The sequence below is a fragment of the Lycium barbarum genome, chromosome 1 (assembly GCF_019175385.1).
Source record: "Lycium barbarum isolate Lr01 chromosome 1, ASM1917538v2, whole genome shotgun sequence".
NCBI lineage: Eukaryota > Viridiplantae > Streptophyta > Magnoliopsida > Solanales > Solanaceae > Lycium > Lycium barbarum.
Genome location: NC_083337.1, coordinates 158,241,540 through 158,254,724, shown reverse-complemented (window position 1 = coordinate 158,254,724; position 13,185 = coordinate 158,241,540). Strand labels below are relative to the sequence as shown.

Sequence of the window (13,185 nt, the reverse complement as noted above, 5' to 3'; positions counted from 1 at the left end):
AAATTGTTTCCAAATACATAAATTGTTTCCAAATACAGAAAAAGATCATGCTTTTTGGTACGAACTAATAAAAAAATAGGTTTACATAAATTGAAAAGGAGAGAGAGTATATTTTCAGAAAGAAACTCATCTATTTTTCAGGATTATACTACCTTAACTCTCCATTTAAGAAAGGAAAAACGAGTATTAATATATATTTATAGTTGTAGTCACAATTATTTTGTGATCACACTCAAAATTAGAATTCACATAGGTGTAATTTTTTTTAACTTCTATTCATTCATTGGAATGAAATACTAAAAGAACTTATTAAGCTTGCTTTGTGATTTGACTGATGTTGACCTAGTTGAACCAAATCTTACTCAATGTGAAGAAAAAAATCATATAAAATACATTTCTGAAAAAACAAAGTAATACTACTTCTATTACTCAGCCACTGTTAATGTAAGCCATTGCTAGCGACAAACTTTAAGCTTAAGACAGCTCACAACTGGAAAATCCAACAAATAATTTGACTTTGGTCATGCATTTGCCACCTCATTCTTTAAATTTTGTCTTTCCTCTTTCTCACATCAGTCTCTGAACTTCAAGAATAGCAACTGCCCTTGATTCTTGAATGAATGAATGCTAAATTATTGCTATTTATCAGCCAAAAAAAACATAAAACCTGTTACCATTTAACACCCTCATAAAAAAATTCCAACCTCAGCTGATAAACTTGAGAAATTACACTACTAACACTTACCCTTTTCATTTCACACGCTTTTCTTGTCCTTCACCTGTGCATTCTTTTCCCCCACCACGAGGCACTGTCAGATAAATGATAAATCTTGGCCTCTTAGTATAGAGGCTGTAAATTATCAGTGTGCTTTTTTTTTTTTCCTTGGAACTTGTAGTTGTGCTCCAGTATTGTCACTGATGGTCAAATTCTTGTAGTGTTTGAGTTTATTTCTCAACTGGGTTCAGCTCAATTTTTTTGGGTATGTTGAAAGATATTAGCTTTTTATTGTTTTGAAATATCAATTGTTCAGTGTTAGTATAAGGGACTTCTTGTTCTTGTGATTGTTGGATCTAGTTCTAGTTAGCTGATTCTGATTTGTTAATTTTCTATCTTTTCAATTTTGAGTTTTACTATCCATATTTCATGATTACTGAAGTGTAGTACTTCCAAAGTGTAATTATCTGCACTTGGTCAGTTTTGTTTTTGAGCTTCTGTAACATCTGATCAAGAAAAGCAAGTTGGTTTGCAGCCTCATTTCCTGTTCATAAATTGTTATCTGCTTTTGATTTTTTGACATTATCTTGGATTTTTTAAACCTAACCAAGAGAAATTAATTGAATCTATAGTTTCCAGAAGGGTATAATAAGTAAATTAGTTGTTAGCTTCTTCAAGATACCCTTATATACAGAATGACAAGAAGAAGTTATTTTGTTAAGCTGCTTAATCAGAAAATTGCTAACTTTCTGATGAAATGTTATATTTTTCCTCATTGTCATTCATGTGGAAGTTCTTTTACGTGGTTAAACTTCTCTAAGACTCTTAACGTTTATTGTATCCTCGTTCTTTACAGCTTATGACCCCGTTCAAAGAGGGGTGAAGCTGAGTAGGTTAACAGCCCATGGGTTTCCGACCCTTCTTGTTAATCTTTTTGGCATTGTGTCCTGCATTTCTGGCACAAATAGTCGAAGATACAGCATTTTTGATTGATGGAACTGTAAAAATTGCTGAGACAGATGATAATTATGTATGCGCTACCCTTGATTGGTGGCCTAAAGAAAAGTGTAACTACGACGAATGCCCTTGGGGCTCGGCTTCTCTGATAAATCTGGTAAAGTTCTACCACTAATCGTTATTGTGTGCATATATTGCTTTGCAAATATCACATCACATGGAATGTGCAGTTAACATTCTTTTATTTTCTTTTGTTTTTTTCAGGATTTGTCTCACCCTTTTCTGGCAAATTCTATTCAAGGTTTGCATGTTTCTGTCGTGTTATAACTCTTCCTTAACATTTGAGATGTTGTTGTTCTTACTCTAATTAACAAACTTTGATTGGTAAACTCTACAACCTCATCTTAACATCAAATGCACCATCTACTTGCAGTAGTGAGCAGATTAGACTTGATGCTTCTTTGGAATGCTCATTAATTTCTCTTCTGTTCTGATTGCTACTATATAATTGGTGGTACAGCTTTCAACCATTTGAGATTACGACTTGGAGGTTCTTTGCAAAACCGAATACTATATGGTGTAGGCAATTTGGAGTCTCCTTGTCATCCATTTACCAAGCAGGGAGATGGGTTGTTTGGATTTTCGAGGGGATGCTTACTTATGGATAGATGGGATGAGCTAAATAGCTTTTTCAATAAGACAGGGTGAGTTATTAGCTTTTGTGCTGCTATCTTATTCCTATTTTCTTCTCATGTTGCATTTGAAGTGCCTTAAAGATTTAACTCTACAATCTCACAGTAATCTGCTTTGCGCTCTAGACTTGGGATTTTGTAATTCCTTCCTTGCTTCATGTTTTCTTGTTCTTTTCTTTTTCCTCCTGAAGCTATTGAGGGAATTTTCCACTAATTGGTTATACCAAAAAAGGGACCATTGGATATCTAATTATATGGATATTTAGAGTATTCCACTGCTAATCAACCAGTAAGTATACAAAGCTTACACAACTAGGTTCTTATATAATTTATGTTTATTCAGGATTTGCATATGAGATTGTGAATGCAGATAGATCCTGGATTTGCATTTAGTAACCAGACACTTGTACATTTCAACATGTTTGTTGATTTTCCTGCGACCTACAAATCAAGAATATAAGCTCTGGAAAGCTGTTATCTCTTTGGATACTTTCCGTTCCTTCTAGCATAACAGTCCCACCCGAAAATTTGGTATTAATTTGAACTTAAGGTACTAAGGAGTGTGCCATAACTTTCTTAAAATTCTTTGAAATTTGTGAAGACATATACTATGAAATAAATATAAGTGTACTCTCTCTAATAGTAAGTCACTTCAACATGGTATTAGAGCCAAACAAAGGTCCAGCTTTCAAGTCTTACCACCACTTATTAACATAAACTATTTCCACGTGTTTGGCAAAGAAAGATAGAGCATTAAACCTGCATGTGAGGAGTGTGTTAAGGCATAATGAGATAAATAGAAGTGCCCCCTATTAATAGCTCAGCTTTTAGATTCGGTGGTCACTCACTCACTCCAACAAAGTTCATCCCAGTTTCACTGCTTATGCTGCAGAGCACTTGTGACCTTTGGTCTGAATGCATTGCATGGGAGACACCGGGCTGGTAAGCGTGCCTGGGAAGGGAATTGGGATTCCAGCAACGCCCGTGATTTCATAAGTTACACTATTTCCAAGGGCTACCAAATACACTCATGGGAATTTGGTATAATTGCTGACAGTTTCCTTCTCTCTTTTTATGGTAAATCACTCTAGTTTAATAAAGGTTGGATTTCCTTAAAAGTGGTTCCCCTTGGTTTGCAGGAAATGAGTTGAGTGGTAAGGGGATTGGTGCAAAGGTTGATGCTGAACAATATGGAAAAGATGTTATCCATCTTAACAATCTCATAGACCAATTGTATAAGCATTTCCAACCGCGACCACTTCTCTTAGCACCAGGAGGATTCTACGATAAAAAGTGGTATGAGACGTTCCTTGAGGAGTCAGGGCCTGGCACTGTCGGCGCCTTGACTCATCATATATATAATCTTGGTCCAGGTAAGCTTGCATAAATTTTTTATAGGTAGCTTGGAGCTGTATGAAAGCCTCTTCTGATTTAGAGGATCTAATGCAAGGATTTATCACATCACATCTAAGCATTGACTCTGTTTCCTGGCTCGGCTTGTTTCAGTTTATAAAACATTTTTCACGTCTTTTACAAAAAAAATAATAATAATTATTTCCATCTATAATGTAACACTAGCTATTGACATCACTAGGAGGTTGGGAACCATCTAGTAAGAGAAAATTAGTTGATAGAACGAAATTAGATAAATTCAAATCTGCAATGTATTTTGCAATATGATATTCAGCTTGTCTCACTCTATCATTTCAATTACTTTGTTCCTGATATCATTTGAGATTGCAAACTGCTACTTTTAGAGATTTTTTTCTGCTTGATTATTTCGTTATGTTATATTGGTTTGAATCATGGTTACTTATGGCAAAAGTATATTATCATTTTTTCACGGCAATTATAGAAGAGAGAGAGTGGGTGTCATTATTTGCCACTCGGCGTTACCATTGACAGCACATTTCATGAACATAAATGTTAGTATTTACTTCTGTTATATTCAATTTATGAACGGCTGCTCTGCTAGTGGCAGTTGGATGTTTTACTTTATCTATCTTTTCCTTGTAAGTGTTGGTGAGGTGTTCTATTTGTGTATAAAGTTACATTACAACTTGTGTTCTCTAGATTCGTAAGTCAACTTACTCGGGTTGCTCCATTGAATAAACCAGCAAGTTTCTGTTTCAGGATCTGACCTCAATCTTGTAAACAAAATTTTAAGTCCTCGGCACTTAAATAAAATTGCTGACACGTTCAGTAATCTTACCCAAACCATTGAAATCAATGGTCCTTGGACTTCAGCATGGGTTGGAGAATCTGGTGGGGCCTTCAATAATGGAGGTCATAACGTGTCTAACACCTTTGTGAACAGTTTTTGGTAAATTTCTTGCCTGACTTCATTTATTTTTAGCATTCAGTAACAAAATGTAATCAGTTAATTGTTTTTACTCATGCTTTATCTTGACCTGGAATTTAGGTACTTGGACCAGCTTGGGATGGCAGCCAAGTACCACACTAAAGTATATTGCAGGCAGACTTTTATTGGTGGAAACTATGGGCTCCTTGACACACATACATTTATCCCAAATCCTGATTATTATAGGTGAGATGATTGGCTACCAATCCTGCTATTAAAAAGAACATCTTTTCTTAATTCTAGTTATTAAGTCCCTTATAACCTGGTCCGAAATCTTTATCTTCCTCTTTCAACGAATACAGTGCACTTCTTTGGCATCGGCTGATGGGAAAAGGAGTTCTTTCTGTTAGCAGCAATGCATCATCATATTTGCGCTCTTATGCCCACTGTACAAGAGATAGAGTAAGAGCTTCGTCGATTCCTGAATCATTCATTTGTAGAATTTCAGATGCATCATTCGGTTAGAAATGCATTAACCTTCACAGAAAGTAATTTGACCGTTTCCTGAAAGGAAGTTTTAAGTTTACCCAAATTACTGAACCTTGCTTGTCATCAATAGTGCTATTTATTACTTTTTCTGTTGCATTGAGTCCATCCGCTTCTTGTCAATCTAATTTTTTGCAGAGGCTAAATTTCACACTTACTTGTAGTTAGGGCAGCAAAGATGCAATGAGAACCCAACCATATGAGCTTTGCACAGTCAGCCCAAGCCCGGGTCGTGGTAGTTGGTTATCAGCATAAAAATAGTCATAATATGTTGAAACCTCTAAATAATGAACATGGAATTCATTGGACAGTGGCATCCATGTTAGTGTTAAATGGGTAAGGTGTTCCATCACATTGCTGCCCGAGTGTGAGAGGGTTTATGCTAAGTTCCAACACCATGACAGGCCTATCAGCTGAATTCTTTTAGCACTGGAATGAAATGGTTTGAATTGAGAGAAAAAAAATAGTATAACATTCATATAGCCCCCAAACTAAATGGTTTGAATAGAGCTGATCCGAATGGATATAGGGGATTCATGTAGCCGCCAACTAGTTTTGAATTGAGGTAGTTAATTGATTGATTGATAGCGAAGCAATCTTTTTTTCTTGATGCATATCTTTTAGACCATTTAAAAAATGTAACTTGCAAAGACCATATATTTGGAGTAACAATTAGCAAGATAATTTTGTTAAGTGCTGTGATTATAATTGGAGTCTATGCAATTCAGTTCCAACTAGTTTTTCTTTTCTAAGATGCTGGTTCTCGCTTTCGCTTAGTTTGGTGGCGAGATTACCACTCCTGGATAAGGTTTAAATCTGAGTGTCTATGCTTCTTATGTGCTGCTTAAGATAAACGAGTCAATCAAAATGGAGGATAGAACGTCCTTATACTGAACCATTTTGTGGCATAATGGTGCAGCTAGTTTCTGGTACGAAGCTACTATTCCCATTTTATAGCAATACTGTAGGTAACTTTTTTTCCTCATTAATCTATATTTGGTAAAGCCTTCATATTAACGTGTGATGATTTGCATTTCCCTGCTAGTGCTTAAGATTTAAACCTTTCAATTTCCTGGTGTTCCCTTTGTGCAGGCAGGTGTGACATTACTTTTGATCAATTTAAGTAACCAAACTCATTATGGAGTCAACATCGAATCTAGTGCTAGAACTACCTCACATGTCAACGAGAAATCAAATCACAAGAGGTCTTTCATTCATCATATTAAGAAAACTGTTTCATGGATTGGAAGCAAATCATCAGACGTTGCATTATCACGAGAAGAGTACCATCTGACTCCACTAGATGGGAACCTTCAAAGCAAAACTATGCTTCTGAATGGTAAACCATTACTACTCACAGAAATAGGGGACATCCCAAGTTTGTCTCCAGTCCTTGTAAACTTGAAGTCTCCAATATCAGTTGCCCCCTTGTCCATCAAATTCATAGTCTTCCCAAACCTTAGCTCTCCTAGTTGTAGATAAGGATTAGGAGATACTACTGCCTGTGAGCTATAATCTAGAACCTTAGTAATTGTATAATTGATAATAAACTGAGCCGCCAATTTTTTCACAGTTATGTATTTTATGTCTAGATAAATCCCTTCCCCTATTAGTGTTTCGAGGAACATGTGTCTCGTAATGTAAGTTAACTACCAACTGGCATAATTAAATATATTTCAGTTTTTCTTGGTGCTTATTGGATGTTTTCATGGGACAAAATACCAAACATTTTATAACTGGACTGTTATTGCTTTCTAGCAAATGTCTAAAATGTTGCACATAAAGAACAATAAACGATGCCATCAAGCGATATGAACTGGTGTTGGTCTAAAGGGCGTTGAAGAACTGAATTTAATTCAGTTTTGTCTGTATCTTTGTGAGTGTTTTCATGTGAAAGTACTCGAAATTAGTAGTAAGGACCCTCTGCCTCCAACCATATAAGTTTGAGGGGTCGAATCACCAAGAAGCAAAAGTGGAAAATGGCCACTGTTGAGCTCCTAGTGGGATTTGACAGGACAGATGTAACATATCAAGAGATAAAAAAAAGGGAATTACTTGAAATTTAAAATAGGATTATTGTTGCTATTTTAACAAATGTTAGGATGTTGCACATTTTAAGGGAAAAGAAAGGTTTTTGAAAGAAGTTAGACGATACAACTCTTATTAGCTTAATAGCTTACCTAAGAGATACTCGATGAGAATTGTTTGATTGGCTGAAAAATGGATGTTGAGCATAAATTACATTCAAGGTTTTTGAAAGAAGTTAGACGATACAACTCTTATTAGCTTAATAGCTTACCTAAGAGATACTCGATGAGAATTGGTTGATTGGCTGAAAAATGGATGTTGAGCATAAAGTACATTCAACCATATTATCAGGCAGTACCTTTTTGTGTTTAACATTATTTCTCTACAATGGTTACAACAGCAATTTGTCGACCAGCCTTCCGAACATCAGACAATTAACTAACTTGGCTTACTGTCATAGAATTGTGTAAAAGTAAAATACAAAGTAACATAAAACTAAAAATAACAAAAAATAACGGAAAGGGGATCTCTGAAGAACTCAGAAGCGTTGAAATGATAAAAAACTGAAGCAAGTTATCATCCGAAAGCTCATTAACAGGTCAAACAGACCTCTCTAATTTACTTCCGAAGCAAGCGGCGAATCCGCTGGTTGGCCCCTTTAACTCTGAAACCAAGCTCATCAACATCATCTTCAACATGATCCAATCCCTTGTTCTGCCTGTAATATCCAACAGCATATATAGAATTATTAGAAAATTTAAAGAACTTCTTGTGCTCGAGTTTTTATTTAAAGGTTATTTTATAATATTGGACTGAGACAGGTTTAAATGGAGATATGAACGGTAAGGATTCATATAGGCTATGCCAACTTGCTTAGGATTGACGAGAAATTGTTGCATATACATAATTCTTGAAGTGATTAGAACAGTGGCATAGTACAATTAGGAGATAAAGAGAGGGGAGACAACAAGGGAGGAGACTGGAATCTTTTTAACAGAATTTTATAACACTAACCTCTCAATTTCAGATCCCATGTCCACAGCCATATTCTTGAGCTCCCCCAACAGATTGCTGAGATCAGATAGGCCATCATCTTGCTTTGCTTTCTCAACCTGTCAAAATTCCAAATGAAGCAACAGATTTAGCTAACTGATATTATGAGTCATATTCATGCAAATGGCAGAGAAAGAAAAAGGGGTAAAAACAAGGAGGAGCGGAACCATGCTTAATCATCAATCTGGTTGTGACGAATGAACAATGTTGCATCAGTAGGACTTCAAATTTATGTCAGAATCACATCATAACAAAGAACGCAACTTTTTCAAGAGAACTAAGGTACTGCGAGGATCATAGTGTTTTACACTCTTGCTGTTCAACTTCTGGGGTTCCAAAAGGAAATTTCTGTTATAAGTTCTTCAAACATCAAGCACATTTAAAAACACAAGATAGCCGTTTCTCGGGTTTTCACTCAGAGAAAACATGGTGCTTTAGCTTTATGAGATGTTGCACTAATTCCCTCTAGCAACTCCTTTTTTAATATTTCCTCCTTTCATGAACACAAACAGGTTTTCCTTCTATGTTAATTATTTCAACCAAAAAAAAAAAAAAAAAAAAAAGAAGAAGAAGGTAGTCCTTCTCCCAAACACGTGTAGACAGAGCCCATGAAATTCCGTTAGGTCCACTTGTCTTTTTCCTGTACTCACATTTCCTTGCTCATCATTTTAAATGAAGCTATTGAGAGGTTGAGTTTCTAGAATTAAATCTTTCTATAGACAATGGAATATAACGATGTAACTCTAGAACTAAACAGAAAAAAGAAGAGAAATGAACATGATTAGTTAGTAATTTACTCTTAATCATCAACGTTAACCAAAAAATTGCAACTTGAGTGTAAACGAGAAACATTAGATGAAAAGGTGTCAAAATGCTAGAAAGGTGAACGGTGAAGTGAGGAAAGATGTCGAAAAGAAAAATTCCAAAATTAATAGCGTCCAGCATATTGGATGGTTGAAGGTTTGGAGTGTATTTGGATCTCGAGAACTTCCTTATTTAATTTTTTGTTTCTTAAGGAGAATTGTAACAGTATTGTCGATTTTTCCCGAGTCACATGAACATACCTCAACTTTCTGCAGTGAATTTGTAGGCTCTGGGGGTGGTGTCCGTGAACTTGACCTTGCCTTAGGTGCAGAGCTCAATCCTAATTTCTCCCTCTGCTCCAAGTGGTTGCCCCTTCTTTGAATTGGATCATCTGATACTGTGCCACATTAACAGAGCATCAAACTAGCTATCATTGTCAGTTGACTCAACCTTTCCGTTACTACTCCTTTCAACATCTTGTGCACATTAAATCCATCATTTTTCCTTCACGATCATCAATCATAGTAAATGAATAAGAAAAATAAAATGAGTTACCTCTTGTGATAACGGGCCCTGTAATTGGGCGATTTGTCTTTGGCTTCCAAGTCCTAGAAAATATGCCGCCAAGACTCCCCAAGAGTTTTTCACCCTGAAATTAAATTTCAAACATAAGTTTCACAAGGATATCAGGTAACAATTGCAAAACACCGGCAAAAAGCAATTAGATGTAAAACATGTAATGAAGAATTTTTTTGTATTAAGTACATGTAATGAAGAATTTATCAGTTCAAGAGACATCTTTAAGGGTTTAAAGACTTCTAGGTGGAAGGGTAGAAACAGACTAGTTACATATAAATCTATATCTCCTTCTAAAGACAGCAGAAACACAGAAATAAGTTAGATAAAAAAAATTGCGTCATGAAATGACAATTAAAGATAATAACGTATAATGTTTGACCACAATTAGTTCTGCTTCTGCGAACTAGAAAAAAACTTGTATTAGTGAACTAAACAAGTCATACCCTGCTAAGATCATGGTCAATATCTGCTGCAGTCATATGCGTTCTTGTAATTTGTTCTCCCTGTTGATGTAAAGTGATCAAAGTTTTTGTTGCATCCTCGCGCATGTCTTCTGCAATCTTCAGGCAGCTGTTAACAGACTTTGTAGTCTCTTCTGCCCTGTACACGGCATAGTTTTCCAACTCCTCTACAGTTTGGTTCTCAAATCCTCCAGACTCTTGGAAATCGTTCTTGTATTTATTTCTTGCTGTTGAAGTTGAGTAAGCACTTGAAGGAGCCTCTTTAATTTCATCATCATCAAAAGGGTTCGTACTCAAATTTGGGGTAGCTACAGAAGGATCTGATGACGTTCTCCTTGATGGTTTTACAGTTTGCTTCTTGTCAGACTCATCGTCAGAATCAAAGGGATTTGACCCAGAATTACCATGGACCACAGGATCTGGAGATTTTTTTCTAGCATTCCAATGTAAAGGAGACTTCTTAAGACCATGCATTTTTTGATAGATGAGAAAACAACGGGGATGGACCTGCTACAGATTAAGGAATTATCTGCAGAAAGAGATGATCAAACTATTAAGCGAACGTTATAATAGAGACAATCGTTAGTCTGTTACTTGAGACACGATAAAGGATGCAATTCAGTTAAAGATCGCAAGAAAACATCAGCTAGAAGCTAAAGATCAAGAGCAGTAAACACACAAAAGATAGCAAGAAAGACTCAAACCAAGCTTTCTTCACAGAAATAGCATTAATAAGTAAAGGACAAGTCCAACATCAAGTATGCAATTCTAATACAATACTACGATAACAACAGCAGCAGACTGCATCCCAATCCCAACTCGCTTCCTATTCATTCGTGGGTCCAGACCCAAGGGGCCTTTTTTTTTTTTTTTTTAAGATGTGATTTCGAAAATCAACCAACGAAAAAATGTATAGCCCAGGTGACTCACATCCTCCCTCTCGCCCAAATAAATGGAAACGGGATGAATCAAATCAATAAGTTTTTTGATTGACTCACGGTGCAGCGAAGCCAAATTAAACTTTTCCTCAGGTTGATTCGTCATACTCAAATTTAACTGTGCTAAATTGCTAATGGAAAGGAAAATAAGGGTTATGAATTTGTCTCTATTTGGACCAGTTTCATTCTAATAACACAGACAAGCATGGGATGGCTTGGTGGTAGTTGGGAATTTAGTTAACTAAGTCAGAACACTGTTCCTCCTAGGAAAAAAAATAAGAGAAAACCCAACAACAAGGACCAAGAATAATATAAAAAATTTAGGGGATATGCAAGTCCAGTTCTATTTACATCTCCAACATACTAACAAAATGGAATTTTCCAAGTTTCTTGTGTAGAAGTAAATTACAGCAATCATCCTTTAACTAAACAGAAATTTAAGAATATTCCCCAATTGATATTCCTAACTGCTATCATGCTGATTCTCAATGACCCACAAATCATTTTATTTAAAAAAAAAAAAAAAAGGAAATCAAGATTAAGCATAGGGGGATTTCCCTAAAGAGTATGTAAGATAGCTACAACTAATAATTTCTGAAATAAAATACATAAAAGGGTACAGCAAGCAAAGAACAGAAACAACAAAAAGATCATATTTTTTTTTCAAGAAGTCAATAAATAAGAGCACCATGACTGAAGAACAAATACACCAAAAAAAGGAAAGAAAGAAGTAGTTATGTGCAGTACCTGAAAATCCAAAGAAGATAAACACTGCAGAAAATCTAGAGAAGAAAGATTTTGAATAAAAATTGAAGAAACTATTAGTTTGAAGTGGGTATAAATATAGGGGATATTTTTTTAAATTTATTATGAAAGAAGCGTGGAACAGGGGATTGTAAGACTTTTGAAATTTAGCCAACCAAACCAATGTCGCAAATTGGACCGTTTCTTCTCCGTATGCCTACGTAGACCTGACTTTCTCTCGTCAACTGCTTTCTTTTCCTTTTTTTTTTTTTTTTTTATATATATTGAAATTTGGATATTACTAGTAATAATTTTCATCCATTTTTATTGAGGGTTAGGTCACATCTTTGAGCAATGACGGAGCCAAAATTTTCAGTGTGGAGATTTAAAATATAAAAACAGTAAACACATGAAAAAGTTTAGAATTCGATATCTATTATATATACATAAAAAATAAATTTAATCTTGTATATGTAGTATAATTCAAACACTATTTATCTAAATAACTTCTTTTCCACTTCATATATATATATATATATATATATATATATATATATATATATATTGTCCAAGAGGTGCATTAATTTTGGAAGACAGAAAAAATCACTAGTCTAATTTCCATGAAGTCCTGTTACTCTACATTCTCCCCAATTTAAACCTCAATTTCTCTTATATAGAAACTCTATGTTGCCTGCCCACTTGAGCATTTAGATTTGTGATAAATAATTTTATTTAAATCCGCCAAAGAAATTAAACTGATTAACATGTCATTTTGCGAAGGATGTACTAGATTGGTACTGAGTATCTTTTTCTTAACAAGAAATTTATCATTATTTCAAAAAAGAAAAAAAAAATGATCCTTTCTAAGTGTTTTTCAAAGGTTAATATATTAGCAGAAGGAAAGTACTCTGCACTCATTTATTTCCTATTGACAATAACATTTTAATAAGGAAATATCAAAACCACCAAAGAATGTTTTCTTATTTTACTTTTTAGTAGTAAAAATGTATAGATATGTATATTAAGGTTAAAAAAAGGATGTGGTGGTCGGTGGATTGCAAAATAAGTAAACAGGTGTCCGCGTAATGCCATTATATTTATTGACATGTAAGAATTTCACTAACATTTGCTTAACTTAGAAGGATTAGATTAGTCTAGAAATTCCATTTCTTTGAGTATTTCCTAATAGCTAGTCACCAATCTCTACATTTACCAAATATAATTGACAAGTTATGCGTTCATTATATGACTACTATTTTTAGTACTTTGTATATTTCAGTTTCAACTGAATATGAGAACACTATCCAAAGAGAGATTTAGGAAAAACCTTTGATCTGATTTGGAAATGGCACACGTCACACGCCCT

The 13,185-nt window shown here is 34.9% G+C and overlaps 2 protein-coding genes across 3 annotated transcripts; one reads left to right on the top strand and one right to left on the bottom strand.

Moving 5' to 3' along the window:
- The first annotated feature begins 501 nt into the window (after positions 1-501).
- LOC132600469 (heparanase-like protein 2) lies at positions 502-6,906 on the top strand. Of its 2 annotated transcripts, XM_060313675.1 has the most exons (11): positions 502-980; positions 1,572-1,829; positions 1,937-1,973; positions 2,193-2,376; positions 3,257-3,405; positions 3,504-3,737; positions 4,498-4,687; positions 4,787-4,912; positions 5,029-5,128; positions 6,132-6,180; positions 6,305-6,524. In XM_060313675.1, the coding sequence occupies exons 2-11, from the start codon at positions 1,620-1,622 to the stop codon at positions 6,337-6,339; spliced, it is 1,314 nt and encodes a 437-aa protein (XP_060169658.1). In that variant the 5' UTR covers positions 502-980; positions 1,572-1,619; the 3' UTR covers positions 6,340-6,524. The 2 variants fall into 2 exon arrangements, with proteins under 2 accessions (XP_060169658.1, XP_060169649.1); XM_060313666.1 differs by lacking the exon at positions 6,132-6,180 and having other exon boundaries at positions 508-980; positions 6,305-6,906.
- A 652-nt stretch (positions 6,907-7,558) lies between these two features.
- LOC132600481 (SNAP25 homologous protein SNAP33-like) lies at positions 7,559-11,977 on the bottom strand. The gene is made up of 6 exons (XM_060313687.1): positions 11,823-11,977; positions 10,120-10,666; positions 9,653-9,746; positions 9,358-9,494; positions 8,255-8,352; positions 7,559-7,958 (listed from the first exon to the last, which is right to left on the bottom strand). Exons 2-6 carry the CDS (start codon positions 10,609-10,611, stop codon positions 7,859-7,861), a joined length of 921 nt encoding a protein of 306 aa, XP_060169670.1. The 5' UTR covers positions 10,612-10,666; positions 11,823-11,977; the 3' UTR covers positions 7,559-7,858.
- Between the last annotated feature and the right edge of the window lie 1,208 nt (positions 11,978-13,185).